Source organism: Bufo gargarizans, chromosome 3 (assembly GCF_014858855.1).
Source record: "Bufo gargarizans isolate SCDJY-AF-19 chromosome 3, ASM1485885v1, whole genome shotgun sequence".
Lineage (NCBI taxonomy): Eukaryota > Metazoa > Chordata > Amphibia > Anura > Bufonidae > Bufo > Bufo gargarizans.
This window is the reverse complement of record NC_058082.1, coordinates 479698931-479718839: the sequence shown is the minus strand read 5'-3', so window position 1 is coordinate 479718839 and position 19909 is coordinate 479698931. Positions and strand designations below refer to the sequence as shown.

The following is a 19909-nucleotide window of genomic DNA, read 5'->3' as shown; positions in this document are numbered from 1 at the left end:
TTAGGAAGTCATACTTGAGGTGTATATGCATATACTGGCAGTTTAATATATTTTTGAAGATTATTCCTGGAAACATGGACGCTTCTCCTTAATTCTCCCTTTAGAGGAAAACAAAGCCGAGAACAGATTATCTCTGGGATCAGGTAGCACAATAACAAGAGCATCTTATCATGGTGGCATCCGTACGACACCTCTGACCTACTATTGGCAAAGCATTATCAGCAAGATAAAATAACAGACAGATGCCATTTCCCAAATGTTGCTTTTATTAAAAAAATTTAAAAAAATGTTCTTACTTGGAATGTTATTACATAGATGGGATCTCTCAGTCTCTATTCAGAAATCCTTAACCACTTCAGTGCAATAGAGACAGCAAGGACAAAAGGTGAGCTCACTGTAGCAAGTGTTAGATTATGCTTATTAGTATTGGTATTGTAATTACAATATTGAAAAAAGCCCATGAAACCCCCCAGGGGTGGAATAAGCTCTTTTGGCATTGCTGTGTAACCTCTCCGGCACATATCAGTATTTCTATAATAGTACAAGTGCATTGCTGCCATCCAAATTACGGTGCCAATGTCAGTCACATTGTTTTATAAGAGGCTACAGTACCTATAATAAGAGTTTCAGCTCCATAAGGCCTCTTTCACACGGGCGAGATTTCCGCGCGGGAGCAATGTGTGAGTTGAACGCATTGCACCCGCACTGAATCCGGACCCATTCATTTCTATGGGGCTGTGCACATGAGCAGTGATTTTCACGCATCACTTGTGCGTTGCGTGAAAATCGCAGCAAGCTCTATTTTGTGCATTTTTCACGCAACACAGGCCCCATAGAAGTGAATGGGGCTGCGTGAAAATCGCAAGCAAGTGCGGATGCGGTGCGATTTTAATGCACGGTTGCTAGAAGACGATTAGGATGGGTAACCGATCATTATTATTTTCCCTTATAACATGGTTATAAGGGAAAATAATAGCATTCTTAATACAAAATGCTTAGTAAAATAGGGCTGGAGGGGTTAAAATAAAATAAAAAATAATTTAACTCCCCTCATCCACTTGTTCAGCTCGGCTTCTCTTCTTTCTTCTTCTTTGAGGAAAAGGACCCGTGGTGACGTCACTGCACTCATCACATGGTCCGTCACATGATCCATCACCATGTGATGGTCCGTCACATGGTGATGGACCATGTGATGAGCGCAGTGATGTCATCAAAGGTCCTTTGCCAAGGTCCTGAAGAAAGAAGAGAAGCCGAGCTGCGCGAACAAGAGGATTAAGGTGAGTTAAATAAAAAAACATTTTACCCCCCCAGCCCTATTTTACTAAGCATTCTGTATTAAGAATGCTATTATTTTCCCTTATAACCATGTTATAAGGGAAAATAATTACATCTACACAACCTTAAACCCAAACTTGAACTTCAGTTGAGAAGTTCGGGTCTGGGTACTACATTCAGTTTATCACACGCGTGCAAAACCCATTGCACCCGCGCGATAAAAACAACAACAGAACGCAATCGCAGTCAAAACTGACTGAAATTGCGTACCTACTCGCACATGTTTGCCGCAATGCACCCGGGACGCATCCTGAGCCAAAACGTGACGCCCGTGTGAAAGAGGCCTAAGAGTGCCATCCACAGTGACCCAAGAGTGCCAGTAGCAGTGACAGAAATGAGGAAGCATAGCACTCAGCTTCTTGCTTCTGCCCCATCATTTTAGGTGTTGGGAGTCGCACTACCCTGGCCCCAACTATTGAAGTCTGTAAAGATCACAGGCACACTTCATGGACACCACACCGATGTATCTATGTCTACCAGTTTTTTTATTTGTGTAGGTTAAAAATACCTGGGTCTTCATTAAAAAAAAATCACAATTCAACCAGTTATATTCGGTTGCTTTTTAATTCACATTTGGTTTGGTGCTGCTAAAGAGACCAGGGACGGCGATTGCGTGTTCTGCATTTTCTGACTGAGTTCCATCAGTGAGAGGCAGGTGAAAGCCCAGTTGTAAAGATGCTCTGCTGGGATAGAGCCATGTTTCCAGACCGCTCCTCTGGGAATACCTGAAACATATTGCTCATGTATTATAAGGTGTCTTTGAAATCTAAACCAAAAGAACTCAACTTGCAATAAAATCCCTTGGTTTGAACAAAGGAATTCTTCTTCAACCCCATAAAAAAAAACTATGTGTAACTGGCCAAAATGTGTGGCTAAATCATCACTGTGTGGTGAACACATTTTCCTACCAGTTTACCTGTTGCCGCCCTAGCAATGTATTCCTGAGTATAAATTGCCAAATAAGACAAACATCTTAAAGATTAGGCTACTTTCACATTGGCGTTTTCTGCGGATCCGTTATGGATCTGCAAAAACACGTCCGTTACCATAATGCAACCGCATGCATCCGTCATGAACGGATCCGGTTGTATTATGTCTTCTATAGCCGTGACGGATCCGTTATGAACACCATTGAATGTCAATGGGGATGGATCCGTTTTCTATTGTGTCAAAAGAAAACTGATCTGTCTTGCTTCACACCACATCGCGGACAAAAAAACAAAACTTGCAGCGTTATTCTGTCCGCCATGGGAGTGCAACCAAACGGAATGGAATGCATTTTGGTGCATTTCGTTTCGTTCAATTCAGTTTTGTCCTTTCGACAATGAATGGGGACAAAACTGAAGCGTTTTCTTCTGCTATTGAGATCCCATGACGGATCTCAATAGCGGAATTGAAAACGCTAATGTAAAAGTAGCCTAAGGGTACTTTCACACTAGCGTTTTTCTTTTCCGGTATTGAGTTCCGTCACAGGGGCTCAATACCGGAAAAAAACGGATCAGTTTTATCCTAATGCAGTCTGAATGGAGAGCATTCCGTTCAGTTTGCATCAGTTCAGTCCCTCTTACGTTTTTTGGCCGGAGAAAATACCGCAGCATGCTGTATTTTTCTCTCCAGCCAAAAATCCTGAACACTTGTCGGCATTAATTTCCATTGAAATGTATTAGTTCTGGATCCGGCATTAAAATTGCTGCATTGACGGATCTGATCTTCCGGTCCGTGCATGCGTAGACCTTTAAATCCATGGGAAAAAAATACCAGATCCGTTTTTCCAGATGACACTGGAGAGACGGATCCGGTATTTCAATGCATTTGTCAGATCCGTCTGACAAATGACACCCGTTTGCGTCCGGATTGCCGGGTCCGGCAAGCAGTTCCAGCGACGGAACTGCCTGCCGGAATCCTCTGCTGCAAGTGTGAAAGTAGCCTTAGTTAATAAGACAATATCAATCTAAAAGTCAAATGTGCAAATCCAGCCCTGGGGCTAACATTTAGTGCCAATGATGAGATCAAATTCCATCCCATAGGATTAGGAGGTCTTCCCCAATTCAAACTTTGGAAAAGGCTTTCCTGATCGAATGGAACAAGACAAAACCCCATACTGGGACCTAAATACTGTATATTGTTCCTGCATGGAGCAAAATCAGTTCAAGGGTGCTCTATATTTACCTTTAATATACTTTGCCAGGATCTCTGGGTTCAGCTGTACAGACTGGGCAGTGGGGTCAAAAGACAATATCTTCCGTATCAAATCACTATTTACCTTCTACAAACATAAAAATAAATGATTTTAATGTTAGATTATTATAGGGACCATTCACCAAGGACTTCCAATGACCACATCATACACAGGTTGTGTCTTATAGAGCAATCAATTCTCTCCTGAGAAGGTGTGAATCCAACGTCCACTACGTTATCTATTTTGTTAATTTAATCAGTGGAGCTTGTAACAGATTATTCCTAACATTACCAGTATTTTATTACTTTTTCTAAATGTTGTTTAGCTGCAATTTCACATTGAAACCCAATTAAAAGGAACCCCTCACCAGGATTTACCCCTTTCAGGCATCACCACCACTTTGTCAGACATGAAAAGAGCTTCCTAAAGGTATATCTATTGGACCATCTATTACCACATATCTTAATAAAGTAACTTTGCAAATCTCACAGACTGTATACTAATGATTGCTCAAGTGTCATTGGGTGTATTCGGACCATCTAGGTGTTGAAACTTCATGGGTAGATCCTGAGGACACGTTCCCCTTAACATGCACTGATACTGTGCTGCAGTCTGTATTACAGTCCAGAGCTGCGTTCCGAATACCGCTGGTTGCTACTGGACACATAAATCAGGTTGGTCAAATAAATCACTAACAGCTTACAACTCCCATAACTGAAAATGACAATTTTGTCTACTGTACAGTGCCCAGTGTGAAGTCTACACCCAGGGTCTACATATGATCATTCCATACAGTATCTACAATCTGTGCCTATTAGGAAAGGGCCACATGTGCCATCTTAAAAGCAGTTTCCTACTGGTTACATTTATTTCATAAAAAGGGTCTAAGCTAATGGATTTCATGCCTCACAATTACTTGTGAACTGTTGGATACATAATGGAGTGTGTTATACTGAGCTATTTAAATGCAAGAGGCCCAGGGGCAGAAATACAGCAGTAGTAGCCATAGCGGTTGCTACTGGGCTGGCAGTATCAGTAGCTGAAACCACAGCCTGGGTTGCAGTACTAGCCAGAGATACAGCCTTAGAAAGCTTAGATTGTCAGCTTTAAAACAAGACCAAGCACATGTCTCTAGGTGCTATACAGTATGAGATAGAAAAGGTTAAAGAAGCCCCCCTTCTTCAGCCTTCTTTGCTCTTAACCAGCGTCAAAGAGGAGAGGGGAAGCCAGTGAAGAACGTGATGATCGGCTGACGGGAGAGGACAGACATATAGTTCCTCCTTTCCATGTGTAACTATTGTACATAATCACGGTGGAGAGGGAAACATGGACTTCTGTGCAAAATTAAAAACTGCAAATATTTGTTATTGCTATAATTATAACGACCTAGAGAATAACACATTTATGCCACATGGTGGGAAGGAATCCATTCAAAAGTTTGCTGCAGGATCCAGCCATTTCTAGTTGGGCCCCTGGAGGGGCTCAGAAAACCTTGCTGTTTGTTCTCCACCCTTGACTACACCAACACATCCAAGGAAGCAAATCACCAGACCAAGCTCTGAGCAGACATCCGTAATATGGCATTGAAATGTTCTTTATTATTTGTGAGGGATTATGTGCACTTATCTCACATTTGACTTACCAGTTTGCACTGATTCCAGCTGTGAATCTCCTCGGACTCATCCCAGGCTGGACAGAACAGGAGTAACACAGCCTTGAGGATACTATGCACCATGACTGGAGGCTCCTTGTAGCTCTTCAGTTCAGCAAATGACTGGTGGTCCAGCTTACTGACGCACTGTCTCAGGTCTTGCAGCATGAAGCGATGGAACAGTACTCCCACTCTCCTGTCTCCTGGCCCTCGTTCTGCCTCTGCAGTCATATAATACAAAAATGAGGAAGGTTATAACCATTTTCTTGTTATCCTGCATGTCAGAAGATACATCCTCATTTGAAACCAAATCATCAATTTTAACCATAGTATTAGAGCAAAAGTGAAGTTTCACGTTAAGGTCCCTTTTGCTTTCTTAACCTGGGCAGCATTTTTGATTCACGTTCTGTGTATTTTTAAAGCATTTATCATTAGTATAGGTCATCACTATCAGATCGCTGGAGTGCCGAGATGCTCCGCCAAGTGCTGCATCCTCTTCATTGTTTACCAGGCAGAACGCCATACTTTTCACTTGAACGGGTCAAAGTTGCAGTAATCTGTAATACCGGGCACAGCCACTAATCAAGGTATGGAGCTGTGTCTGATAAACTATGAAGGGGACACTGGACCACCATCACCTCTTCAATACTGATGGCATACCTGGAACAAACAAAACCCCTTTTAATTTTGTGTTACATTTTTTTAGTACCAGTAGGAGACTCAAATTTTTTGTATCTTTTCATTTTAATGGTATCTCTATATTCCAGTACATTATTGCCTAGAAAATAAAATATAAAATGCGTTTTGTTAGGATATACAGAAGGGTATGTCCCAAACACTACCAGAAAGTTATGCTGCCTTCTGCTGGCAGCTGTTGTAGATATATCGTAGAGGTGGTTTCAAGCTAAACAATAATTAGTGACAATAATTGGGGTCAGAGGGTTTTAAAAATATAAAAGAAGAGATCCTAACTTCTACCGATCCCCCTGCTACTGCCCAGGTCCCCATTCCTCTTTACATTCCTCTTTATGGCTCCTGTCTTGAAATGTCCTCAAAGATAATCACTGGCCACAGCAGGAACCCTGCGGCTGAGAAGACGTTTTGAGGTATCTCCTGCATGTGGAGATGAGAGCAAGGAGTAGACCCAGGCCGGGTCAGACTGGACCAACAGATTATCAGGGGATCCTCTGGTGGGCCCAAGTTCTGATACAATAATGGATCCCTACGCAGAAAATAAACTCATTTGGAGTTGACCTTGGACTCAACTAAAATACCAGTACAGTCTTCATTTTAGGACATGGTCAGATATCATGGTCAAGTATCAAAATAATGCCAATGTGACACCTGACCCTGACACTACCAGATATCTTATCCTTATTCATATGTCCCGCCTGTCCAACGATAAAACTTATTTGAGTGAATGAGTATACGTCCTGTGTACACAGAAGGTGGGCCCTCAGAATATATTCCTTTGGTGGGCCGTCTGACACTAGACCCAGGCCTTGGAAAAGCAGCGGGGGGAGATCAGTGGAGGTGAATGTCACTTCTTTTATGTTTTTAAGCCACTCTGACACAGCTGCCATTATTTTGTTTTGCTGGAAAACACCTTTAAAGGAATTACTATTTTTATAATATCAATTGGTGTGACGGGCTGTAGGCGCTTGGAAGGCATAAAGGAGAGGGTTAACCCACTGTAACCCCTGCCTATAACTGTGGATGTCATTCAATTTACATTATATTACTTGACGATTGCCTAGACCAGATCAGTTTTTTTTTTAAATCCAGAGGTAAGAGAAGCATTAGGTGGGAAGAGATTTGAAACCCCTGAATGTACATGAAAATATTACCATTCATTGACACCAGCAGAGATCCTGAAAATGTATATTTAACACAAAGTATATTACAGTGCTGCATACATATTCATTATACAATGATTTCCCTTTAATTTCATAAGATTGGACAACCCTATAGCGACATTCTCTTTTATCTTACATGCTTCTCCACTTTCAAACAGGATAATACTGCTCTCTAGTGGTAAGTATAAAAAATGCAAGCATTATGATTGTAGGCAGAAAAGATTTTAGGTCTCTTTTTTTCCTCTAGGTTGTATGTCTCACCCAGATGAGGATTTTGTCTCAAAAAGTTGATGCACTTAAATAATCCAGCAGTAACATGTAGAGCTAATTAAAATCTTACCTAAGACTGCCTTGTTTTGGATATCTGAAGATGGTTCTTCCTCCAAAATTTCATAACAAGCTCCCTGTAGCATCTGCAGCATTTTCTGTAAGTCCTGGTATTCGTGGGCTGGTAAATCCCTGCAGTGACCTGTGTTTAGATCCAGTACTCCCAGAGCTCTTCCTGATGGATCACGGATGGGTACAGCAATGTGGCGTTCTCCATAGGCATCTGTTGTGATAACCTCTGAGCTATCTGCACATTTAAATAGATAGTCCCTGTCCAAGCAGACATCCATTATTATTCTCATCATAGCACATAATGATGTCATGTTGATAGGAATGCAGAGTAAGCCTAAAGTTAAACTTAAAGCCATTTGTGATAGGACAATATAATAATATTTGCAAATATTATTATATTGTCCTATCACATCCACATAATTGCTATCTTGTGTAGGATGTTTATTAGGGTCCGCTGCGGGCATCCTCCATTGTATGCATTTTTGCTGGGGATCACCATTAGCAACCGGCTACAAGTGCAGGATTTGCTCCCCTGTATATACATACACAACTGCATATGGGTTTGAGCACTTCCTTCCTGTTTAACACCATGCCATTTTTTCAGTTCATTTGTGATAGGACACTGACCTGAACAGGTTGTCCCTTCTACGCAGAGTGGCTGGAGAACTGTAGATTTCAGACACTCCTGTGTTGTTGTCTGTGTGCATCATGTTTCGAAATACATATCCTTGTGCCTATGTAAAGATTAATAAGGAAGTTTGAAAACTTGAATTTTTCTGTACAATTATACACATAAGAGTGCCAACTAGAAACAGCTTGTTATGGCAGCAGTAGATGACCAAGTCACTCATCTCCAAACTAGTGCTGCTCCGTCCGCTCCATGCAGGCTGCAGCCTGTTTCCTGCTGCTGTGCCTACTCTTGCCTATAGGAAGCTCACATACTCTCTAGAGTTCTTAGAGGATCTGCGCAAACGCCATAATCCGTTCCAGCCTAGGGAAGACCTCCTTAGGGTATTTAATGAACCTTCCCACGGAGGGTGCCTGAGCAATAGGTTCTAGTTGTCAAGGTGCGCTGCTTAGTTTGTTTCATTCACTACAATTTTGCCTGACCCTCCATGGGTCAGCAGTCTACTGAGCAGAGACTACTCCAAGAGGTAGCAGCTTTGAGGATCCCACGCAACAAAGTTCAGATCCCTGTTAAAGGGTAAAGACTAGGGGAGCCACCTAGAGTACGTCCTTAGGAGTAGCACCAAGTTAAAGGGCATCTGTCAGCAGATTTGTACCTATGACACTGGCTGACCTGTTACATGAGTGCTTCGGAGCTGAAGACATCTGTGTTGGTCCCATGTTCATATGTGCCCGCATTGCTGAGAAAAACTATGTTTTAATATATGCAAATGAGCCTCAAGGAGCAATGGGGGCGTTACTGTTACACCTAGAGGCTCTGCTCTCTCTCTCTGCACTTTGATTGAAAAGGCCAGGAGTTATGATGTTTTCCCTGCCTGGCCCCTGTGAATAAAAATGCAGAGGGCACCGCAGTTGCCGATAAAGTCTGCTTTGTGACACAGCTTCATGTCTGTCGCATACAGTTATACCCAGTATACCAGCCTGATAACTATGATTAGTCCGTTTACATCTCTCTCTTGGTTACCACAATTCTGTGAACAGTTTATATTTGTGTCATGTCCTGCACATATTCCCAATGCAAACCCTATTCTAAGGCCATACAGAAATTCAATATCTTGGATCTCCATATAGAAAATATCAGTGGCAGACTGTATGACCAAATAGTAGTACCTTTTCTGCACACGGTTCCATTAGGTAGGTGTTGATGGCCCGAATATTGGGAGCACGGCTGTAGATCCAAGCGAGTGCACTGCTCACCAGCTGTACGAGATTTCTTTGCCTCTGGACGTGGTGGTATGCAGTACTGAAAGCATTTGTCACCCCCTAGGGAAATGAAATCAACAATACGATATTCTTTCCAAAACAGTTATTGTTTTATAGAAAGAGTGTTATGAGAACCAGGCATACATAAAGAACACCAGGAGGTACATTTACTATGAATTATACGCCACTTTTTGGTGTATTAATGTCACAGATTTTGTTGCAATGATTATTTTCAGATTTTGCCACTCAAGCCACTTTTCCCGAGGGCTGAAAAATGACTTAAATCTATGCTAGGGAGCTGGCATAGATTTTAGTATGTCGCACGGCTTGCTGGAGGAAGTGCCAAAGTTATTTAGAGGCCTGCGCTTCCACATAACTTTGGTACATCCACCGGCAGTGCAGAGGTTTTAATAAATGCCCCCCTAATACTTTACAATGATATCTTAAAGCTTAACAGGAGTTCTACTTTAAACACAGTTCACAAATGACACCCTTTATTGCCTTGTCTACTGCTCTGATGGTCCAAAAATGAACTTTGAAGCCAAATGCAAACGAGCTTAAAAAGTGCCCAGGTGCATTGTCTTTTGCTGAAATTGCTCAGGCCCCCGCATTACTGGGTGCTAACAACTTGGTAGCCCACGATCTTATTTATGGGATGCCGATGGGAGACCACTTTGATGACACAGTCATTATTAACCACGACATTTAAGGGGCTAAAAGGCCCCGATATGCATTTCTGCCGATCCAGACCGTTAGAGCAGGGGCCCAGCTCGCGTGTAAGAGCTGAGCCCTCGCTGCATGGGAGCGCTGTGCAACGCTTAGACTAGGCCGCTGTAAAAAAGATTGTGGTCTAGTCTAAAACTCCTTAGTGACTCTGGTAAAAAGGCATATTGGTGATCATTAAGGGGTTAAAGGGGTTGTGCTGAGTTTTGAATTTATCTCTTCTCCACAGGATAGAGAATAACTGACTTATCTATAGGACCGCTGGAAATAGTTGAACGCTCTACTTGGCTATCTCTGACAGTCCCATGGAGAATGAATGGAGCTGCATGGTGCATGCTCAATCTGCCGCTCCACAGCGGTCGGACCCCCACTTATCGGTTATATCCTGTCCTGTGGCTAGGGGATGAATTTTGAAGTCACAACCCTTTGCACAAGCCCTTCAATGGGCCAATGTTTTTTTTTCAAGTGAAGCGACTTTTTTAATAGTCTTTATATCATACCATTTTATGTCTACAGCTCTAATGCTCCCTCCTTCTAAACTAGTTTGATGCCACAGTCGCTATTTACCATGGCAATTAAAGACTTAAACGGCTTTGATCTGCATTTCTGGGTGGGGGTCCGACTGCTAATGCTGAGTTTAATATTGTGTCCCATTTGTTCTCTGCTTTCTAACTTACTTGCTTGATGTACAGTCAGGTCCATAAATATTGGGACATCGACACAATTGTAACATTTTTGGCTCTATACATCACCACAATGGATTTGAAATGAAACGAACAAGATGTGCTTTAATTTGAGGGTATTTACATCCAAATCAGGTGAACGGTGTAGGAATTACAACAGTTTGCATATGTGCCTCCCACTTGTTAAGGGACCAAAAGTAATGGGACAATTGGCTTCTCAGCTGCTCCATGGCCAGGTGTGTTATTCCCTCATTATCCCAATTACAATGAGCAGATAAAAGGTCCAGTGTTCATTTCCAGTGTGCTATTTGCATTTGAAATCTGTTGCTGTCAACTCTCAAGATGAGATCCAAAGAGCTGTCACTATCAGTGAAGCAAGCCATCAATAGGCTGAAAAAACACAACAAACCCATCAGAAAGATAGCAAAAACATTAGGCGTGGCCAAAACAACTGGAACATTCTTAAAAAGAAGGAACGCACCGGTGAGCTCAGCAACACCAAAAGACCCGGAAGACCAAGGAAAACAACTGTGGTGGATGACTGAAGAATTCTTTCCCTGGAGAAAAAAACATCCTTCACAACAGTTGGCCAGATCAAGAACACTCTCCAGGAGGTAGGTGTATGTGTGTCAAAGTCACCAATCAAGAGAAGACTTCACAACAGTGAATACAGAGGGTTCACCACAATATGTAAACCATTGGTGAGCCTCAAAAACAGGGAGGCCAGATTATAGTTTTACAAACGACATCTAAAAAAGCCTTCACAGTTCTGGAACAACATCCTATGGACAGATGAGACCAAGATCAACTTATACCAGAGTGATGAGAAGAGAAGAGTATGGAGAAGGAAAGGAACTGCTCATGATCCTAAGCATACCACCTCATCAGTGAAGCATGGTGGTGGTAGTGTCATGGCATGGGCATGTATGGCGGCCAATAGAACTGGTTCTCTTGTATTTATTGATGATGTGACTGCTGACAAAAGCAGCAGGATGAATTCTGAAGTGTTTTGGGCATTATTATCTGCTCATATTCAGCCAAATGCTTCAGAACTAATTGGACATCACTTTACAGTGCTGATGGACAATGACCCAAAGCATACTGCAAAAGCAACCAAAGAGTTTTTTAAGGGAAAGAAGTGGAATGTTATGCAATGGCCAAGTCAATCACCTGACCTGAATCCGATTGAGCGTGCATTTCACTTGCTGAAGACAAAACTGAAGGGAAAATGCCCCAGGAACAAGCAGGAACTGAAGACAGTTGCAGTAGAGGCCTGGCAGAGCATCACCAGGGATGAAACCCAGCGTCTGGTGAGGTCTATGCGTTCCAGACTTCAGGCTGTAATTGACTGCAAAGGATTTGCAACCAAGTATTAAAAAGTAAAAGTTTGATTTATGATTATTATTTTGTCCCATTACTTTTGGTCCCTTAACAAGTGGGAGGCACATATGCAAACTGTTGTAATTCCTCCACTGTTCACCTGATTTGGATGTAAATACCCTCAAATTAAAGCTGACGGTCTGCAGTTAAAGCACATCTTGTTCGTTTCATTTCAAATCCATTGTGGTGGTGTATAGAGCCAAAAATGATAGAATTGTGTCGATGGCCTAATATTTATGAACCTGACTGTATGTTAGCAAGAATTATAGGGCATTTTTTTGTAAGTATGGCTAAAGGATCAGACACACAGGGTTTGTTTGTAGTCAGTTACCATGGAGACACATTTTGAATGCAGTGGAGCAATAAACTTTTGATTGTAAAGGTGGATAGATATTTTTTAGTAGTTTAATATTCTAAAAAAACATTTGCTTTGACATCATATGATCGGTGATGACCTAACCATCATCCCGAAGCAGAGGACTGATGATATACACACCTGATAAAAACTGATTTCGTGTGCGAGAAATATGTTCCTGTCTCTCAGTTCTCTCAGGGTGTCAATGCTCAGGGTACCGAATACTCTCTGCTGCACGTCCATGAGGGGCAGCACAATGAGTGAACCCTTTCTCTCTTCTAGAGGCCGCTCTGTATTCCAGAAGTGAATATTACCGTGATATTGAACACGAGGCACGTGTTGTGGTATACCACTGTCCACTGCTGCAAAACTGAACAATACATGGAGTGAACATAGGGCATACATTGGTACAAATAAATCTCTACCAAACCTCGAAAATATTAAACAATAATCTAGAAAGCAACACATATTACAAGAGTATTACTAATACAAACTATTAGAGGAAATAAATATAATAAGAATTGGGCCAACATGTAATGAAACAGAAAATTATGAAAAACTGTTAACAAAGGATTCTTATTCACTATTATATGACCATATACAGTATCGGGTTTGAATTTTCTATGTCTTCCAGGTTCTATTGTGTCAGGTTCCATCTTAATAGACCCTTGTTACTTTCTTACCTCACACCCTTCATATCTCTGGTCAGTGTCTTGTTTAGTACATATATGGCATCTTCAGAAGTACATGCAACGTAACGTAGAACTTCATTCCATCTTTCTCTCACGGAGCTTTGCTCTAGAAGGGCAATATTGGCACTAATCTTCTTGTTGTTCCCATGAGCCTCTGCGTCCTGAATGCAAACAGAGAATAAAGCTTTAGACATTTACAGATGTTGATGTTTAGAGCATCCTTCACCATGTTGATCTAGACATGCCTTATACAGGGCCTCAAATACAGCTTTGTACACTGGCTTAATTCTTCCACCGCTGGTTTCAGCCACCGTCTGAATGTGCTGCAGCCACTTCCTGCGAGAAGCTCCTCGTAGTTTCTCTGCCTGAGTCCGCTCAACACTGGTGGTTAGAAACTCGACCATATTTTCATATACTTCTTCTTCTGGACCTGGAAGCTGACGGATCAAACCCAGGATGTACCTGATGAACTCAGTCACTGACAATTTTCTTGATCCACGCTGAGACTGTGATGAGCTTAGATTTTCCTTTCCTAAAACAGAAGAAATTATAACAAATATTTTCCTGGACAAATATTCATCTATGTGATCCAGCTAGAATTCATATACAAAAGCAATACATATTTTTTCCCTCTTCTGGCTGCATAGCTAGATGCATTTCTCTCACAAATGGGGGGGGGGGGGGCGCTCCCATCTATGGGATCTGCCAATACTGTACTACAGTGACCTCACTTCCTTTACTTCTCACTCACTATAGGTGTTGAGGAAGTGCTTCTATCAGACCCAGGAGCTTAGCTAGCTCTGGCACGCTCATTGCCTGCCTGTGAACCATCTCTCATACCAGGGACGGATCTTGCCTGACAACAAGCAGTGGACTGAAATAAGCTAGAAGTGAGACCCCTAGTTGCCATGACTTCACAGATTTTTTTTCGGGTGAATGCAGGCAGATTTTTTTTAATGACGTGATTAAGAAATTTGCTAATTACACCATTTCTATTAAATTGTGTGAAAGTACAGTGACTCTTTAAAATGTCAGGCCTATGTTAGCTGGACAGTACTCAGTTTGTAGCTGATTACTTCAAGTTATATAAACCTGCTCAAAACTACAGTGGCATGCATGGAGATAATTTCATCTTCAACTTGCTTACCTGTTCACAGTAACAGTAATTGTGGACTAAACTTTCGCATGCCACTGTACATACTGTACCTTGCCCCAGCAACAAGGTTCCTGACTTTGCCTTTGGATTGCTGCCTATATCTGTCTTACCGTGTTGCATGAAATCTGCTAGCCCTGGCCCTGGATTTGTACGATCATGCTTCTATTTATCAATTCTGGTCTTTGCTTGAAAAATCTGAATGCAAGCCATCACCAGTTTCTATTGGTGACCATTACAGGGATGTGGGTTGGGGATTCCTTGCACAACGGCCATTACCCTCATGAGATTGCAATGTCCCTTGGACTCTGCCCCCTGGTTTAGCCAAAATAAATCTAGTAGTGGTCCATGCTACTGTACCTAGGTCTGACCCTGAAAAAAATATTGTAGCGACTGTGTATGATGTCTCCATCACAAAATTTAATATGACCTTGACTTTGATGCCATGTAGTATAAAAGTGTGACTCTAATATGTTTAACGCAACTGGACATAAAAAGTGCGTATCTTCTGATATCCCTAGTCGGCTCTTAATCTCATTCAGTTCAAAAACCGCATATTTCTTTTATCATTGCTTCTTAATCCATATAAACATCCAAATTCACTTTAACAAGTGCATATTCCAAAATAGAGGATGTCCATACATTACATAGGGTCCAATATGTGTCCTTTGGGTTACATCAGGGATCCAGCGCCTGTAGCGCACTAAATAACAAGCAGGTAGCAGCTATCTTTTGGGGGTCCGTCCACCCCCTTACTTTCGGGCAGAACCCCAAAACGTATCTCCTAGTGTACTTTATGTAATGTATGGACATTCTCTCATTTGGAATAGACGCTTGTAAAAAGTGAATTTGGATTTTTTAATATGGAATTTAGATAAAGAAGTGATGACGAAAGAAATGTGCGTTTTCTTTAACTGAATGCAGTAAGCTTGTACATGAAAACAACGTAGGTTTAGAGAAGCATCTCACCTCTAGTCACCGCCTCAGATTCCATCCCTTCTTTATATTTGGCTAAGACTCCTTCTATCTCTTCCAGCTCTAGGAATCCTGAACCATCGTTGTCCCATTTCTCAAACAGGGCCTGTAGAACTAGCCTCTGTCGTGCAAGAAGAGCATCACGCCGCACCTTTGGGATGCAATGTAGAATATTATAGTTAAATGTTATCCTCTAAACAACAGACAACGCACTTTGTGATATGAAAACAATAAAATGTAACAGTAATTTTGTCTAAATTACATTTTGTTACATTTACATTCATAACATATTCATTAAAAGGGTTGTCAACTCCTATACTGTTGATGGCCTATTCGCAGGATGGTGGGGGTCCGTTACCCTCACCAATCAGCCGGTTGACAGTAGCTCAGGCACCAGAGGTAGATACTCAAACTACACAGCTCCGTCCATTGTGTAGTGACCGAAGCTGGTTTCTGTAGCTGAGGTTCTTTTTAGCCCTTTATGCTCTAGACATCCTATAAGTGGTGTACAGAAATCGTTGTAGGTTGAGTACCCAAAGGCTAAAAGCCCAAAGGAAAATATGACACAAAACCAAATATATTAGAGCATGTATTCTGAAGGAAATGTAGCATACTTTAGCCAATAATGCCATTTTTTCCTCTTCTGTCTCCACATATTCCCTCTGTATCAAAGATGTGAGCTCCTCCACAACTGCCAGTGGAGCATCTTCTCCCACAAATGTCTCCATCAGCTGAACAAACTGAGGCAGGTTGAGGGCACTGTCATTGAAAGCACTTGGGATATGTGATGGACCACGGGTATTAATATCTGAGATGATGGTTCGTAAGTCTGAAAATTAAACAAATTAAAGTTCACTTTAGAAATATATATAAAATATTATACATTATATCATTATAATTTATGTATAGGATAAATGATTTATACAGAGCTGTAGCTAGGATTTGCTTCACCCAGGGAACAGGTTCAGTTCACTGCCTTAGGCCTCATGCACACGACCATTGTGTGTTTTGCGATCCGCAAAACACGGATGGCGTCCGTGGCCTTTCAGCAATTTACGGAACGGCACAGACAGCCTTTAATATAACTGCCTATTCTTGTCTGCAAAGCGCGGACAAGAATAGGACATGTTATATTTTTTTTGCGGATCACGGAACGGAGCAACGGATGCGGACAGCACACGGAGTTATATCCGCATCTTTTGCGGCCCCATTGAAGTGAATGGGTCCGCATCCGAGCCGCCAATACTGCGGCTCGTATGTGGACCAAAACAACGGCCGTGTGCATGAGGCCTTAGTCCTATATCTAAATACTCTATGCAAGTTATAGTGGACTTTTTGCCCCTCTGACACCTGGGTTTCTTGCCCTGGTAGCCCCTCCTCTAGCTTTGCCCCTGATTTATAAATCAATTATAACTTGAAGTACGAAAACTGTAGGAAGTGTAAAATCCTCTTTACACGGGCCGACACAGCAGGCTATTATTGGGATCAAACCATTCATAGTAGCCATCCCCTATACACAGGTTTGGGGTGGAAAACTACTCTGTGATATACTTGAGAACTGTGCCTACTGTTTGTATTTACACTATGACCCCTATCATCTACTCAGACCTTATTTTACTATAACAAAGCTGGCCTGGTCATTGGTCTACACTTCTGACCCTGGGCCCCTGTTTTCCTGCTTTCCACCCCACTACCTGAACACAACACCAAGGGTATCCCAGCCTCCACCAGTCCAAGGGTGTGACCCAAGCCACTGCACCTGTGGCCCGGGGAGGGCACTAGAGCAGGTTTAGCCACTGTGAGGAATAATACCACCCTCGTTGTTGCTGTCACCACTCCTATCTTCACACCCTCTACCTGTGGGCTGTCAAACTAGACTTGTATTAGATGATTGTCTATCTTCCAGTCATGGGAGTTAAAACATTGAAACATTATAAGAGGGACATTTAAAAAAAATAATTTTGGAATATTTGCTGTGGAGTTAGGCTACTTTCACACTTGAGTTGTTAATTCTAGTATTAAGATCTGGCAGAGGATCTCAATACTGGGATTAAAAGGATCCGTTTTTATTTTGCACATCAGGATGCATCCGTTCTGTTAGGATGCGGTTGTGTGAAATCAAAACTGAAAAAAACGGATCCGTCACTAAATGTATTGAAAGTCAGTGGGTGATGGATCAGTCACCATTGACTTACATTGTTTTCAGTGCCATCATCGTTTTTTTTTTCCCCCCGTTTTTATGACCGGACGCAAGACCGCAGTTTGCAACAGTTTTGTGTCTGGTCAAAAAATGGAATGCTGCCGGAACGGAAGACATCCTGATGCATCCTGAACTGATCTCTTTACATTCAGAATGCACGAGGACTAAACGGAAACGTATTTTTTTTTTCTGGTATTGAGATCGTCTGCCGGATCTCAATACTGGAAAACAACGCAAGTGTGAAAGTAGCCTTAGTCTACTTTCAGAAAAAGGGGGGGGAGAAGCTTAAAGTACCAAACTTATGATTAGAAAAATACAAAATGTTTTTATTATGAAATACATGATAAAAAAGTACACATGTAATACATGCCACAGACAGGGTAAGGGAACAGGGAAGAAAAAAGAACGCCACCCTGGAAAGACACACTGGTCACAATGGAATATATAAGGCATATAGTAGGAAAAGATTATAATGTTGTGAGCATGAGGAACATACAGCAGTGTGTGGTACAATGACCACCTCATGAACACACAGTATAAAGGAAGAGTAAGTAAATGGATAAATGGAGGGTGGGTGAAGATCACAGAGTCTCAACCGGCATGGCAGTAATGCACAGAGTACAAAAAACCAGATAAATGCAAATATATCAATTGCAAAGATGATGAAGAGCCGAGTGAGGAATCTCAACAACGGCAGCATAAAGTCATGACGGGAGAGCTGCGATCTAACACTCACCTAAGAAGGACCAGATGTGAATAAGAAACAGGGTAACGCCACCCTGTTTCTTATTCACATCTGGTCCTTCTTAGGTGAGTGTTAGATCGCAGCTCTCCCGTCATGACTTTATGCTGCCGTTGTTGAGATTCCTCACTCGGCTCTTCATCATCTTTGCAATTGATATATTTGCATTTATCTGGTTTTTTGTACTCTGTGCATTACTGCCATGCCGGTTGAGACTCTGTGATCTTCACCCACCCTCCATTTATCCATTTACTTACTCTTCCTTTATACTGTGTGTTCATGAGGTGGTCATTGTACCACACACTGCTGTATGTTCCTCATGCTCACAACATTATAATCTTTTCCTACTATATGCCTTATATATTCCATTGTGACCAGTGTGTCTTTCCAGGGTGGCGTTCTTTTTTCTTCCCTGTTCCCTTACCCTGTCTGTGGCATGTATTACATGTGTACTTTTTTATCATGTATTTCATAATAAAAACATTTTGTATTTTTCTAATCATAAGTTTGGTACTTTAAGCTTCTCCCCCCCCTTTTTCTGTTATTACGCTCGGAGCTTGTACCGAGTCACCCTTTGTCGGGTACCCCCCAGCATCTGTATGGTACACACATAGGCACTGTCCCTGTATTTTCATCGGGGGTTACCTGGGGTCATTCCCTTTTTTCTACTTTCACACTAGCAGTTTGGATTTCCGTTTGTGAGATCCATTCAGGGCTCTAAGACGCTGTCCAAAACGGATCAGTTTTGCCCTAATGCATTCTGAATGGAAAAGGATCAGCTCAGAATGCATCAGTTGGCCTCCGATCAGTCTCCATTCCGCTCTGGAGGCGGACACCAAAACACTGCCTGCAGCGTTTTCTGTCCATCCTGGGATGCAGAGTGAGATGGATCCGTCCTGACACAGAATGTAAGTCAATGGGGACGGATCCGTATTCTCTGACACAATAGAAAACTGATCCGTCCCCCATTGACTTTCAATGGAGTTCATGATGGATCCGTCTTGGCTATATAAGACATAATACAACCGGATCCGTTCATGATGGATGCATGCAGTTGTATTATTGTACAAGAGAAACACTGCAGATTATGCACAGTTTTTCCCTTCATGGATTTACGTGTGGAAAAGGCCTCATGTACACGACCGTTGTGTGCATCCGTGGCCATTGTGCCGTTTTCCGTTTTTTTTCGCTGACCCATTGACTTTCAATGGGTCCGTGGAAAAATCGGAAAATGCACCGTTTGGCAGCCGCATCCGTGATCCGTGTTTCCTGGCCGTGAAAAAAATATGACCTGTCCTATTTTTTTCACGGCCAACGGTTCACGGACCCATTCAAGTCAATAGGTCCGTGAAAAATCACGGATGCACACAAGATTGTCATCCGCTTCCGTGATCTGTGTCCGTGATCCGTGTCCGTTTTTTCCTATCATTTCAATGGCAAACTTGACTTAGATTTTTTTTTTCATTTTTCGTGTCCGTGGATCCTCCAAAAATCAAGGAAGACCCACGGACAAAAAAACGGTCACGGACCTACGGACCCCGTTTTTGCGGACCTTAAAAAAAAAAACGGTTGTGTGCATGAGGCCAAAGCCACAGATTAATACAGTACCTGCAAAGTATATGGGATTAGACAAATCTCATCTACACTTTGTGGAAATTGACCTGCAATGCAGACTTAGAAACCCGCAGCAAGTCAAATGTTTGTGTGATTTTTTTATTTATTTTTGCCGATTTCACCGTTTTAAATTAATAGGTGA

At 42.0% G+C, this 19909-nt stretch overlaps 1 protein-coding gene across 1 annotated transcript in view; it reads right to left on the bottom strand.

The window, feature by feature from the left end:
- Nucleotides 1-1611: 1611 nt before the first annotated feature.
- The window catches only part of EFCAB5 (EF-hand calcium binding domain 5), a 43363-nt gene continuing 25065 nt past the window's right edge, over nt 1612-19909 (bottom strand). Inside the window, exons 11-21 of the mRNA XM_044287213.1 lie at nt 15826-16040; nt 15206-15362; nt 13329-13615; nt 13075-13244; nt 12533-12761; nt 9158-9310; nt 7988-8094; nt 7362-7618; nt 5157-5386; nt 3505-3601; nt 1612-2060 (exon numbers count right to left, since the gene is read on the bottom strand). Coding sequence (XP_044143148.1) covers nt 1903-2060; nt 3505-3601; nt 5157-5386; nt 7362-7618; nt 7988-8094; nt 9158-9310; nt 12533-12761; nt 13075-13244; nt 13329-13615; nt 15206-15362; nt 15826-16040 — 2060 coding nt within the window. The 3' untranslated portion in view covers nt 1612-1902. The remainder of the gene's footprint in view (nt 2061-3504; nt 3602-5156; nt 5387-7361; nt 7619-7987; nt 8095-9157; nt 9311-12532; nt 12762-13074; nt 13245-13328; nt 13616-15205; nt 15363-15825; nt 16041-19909) is intronic.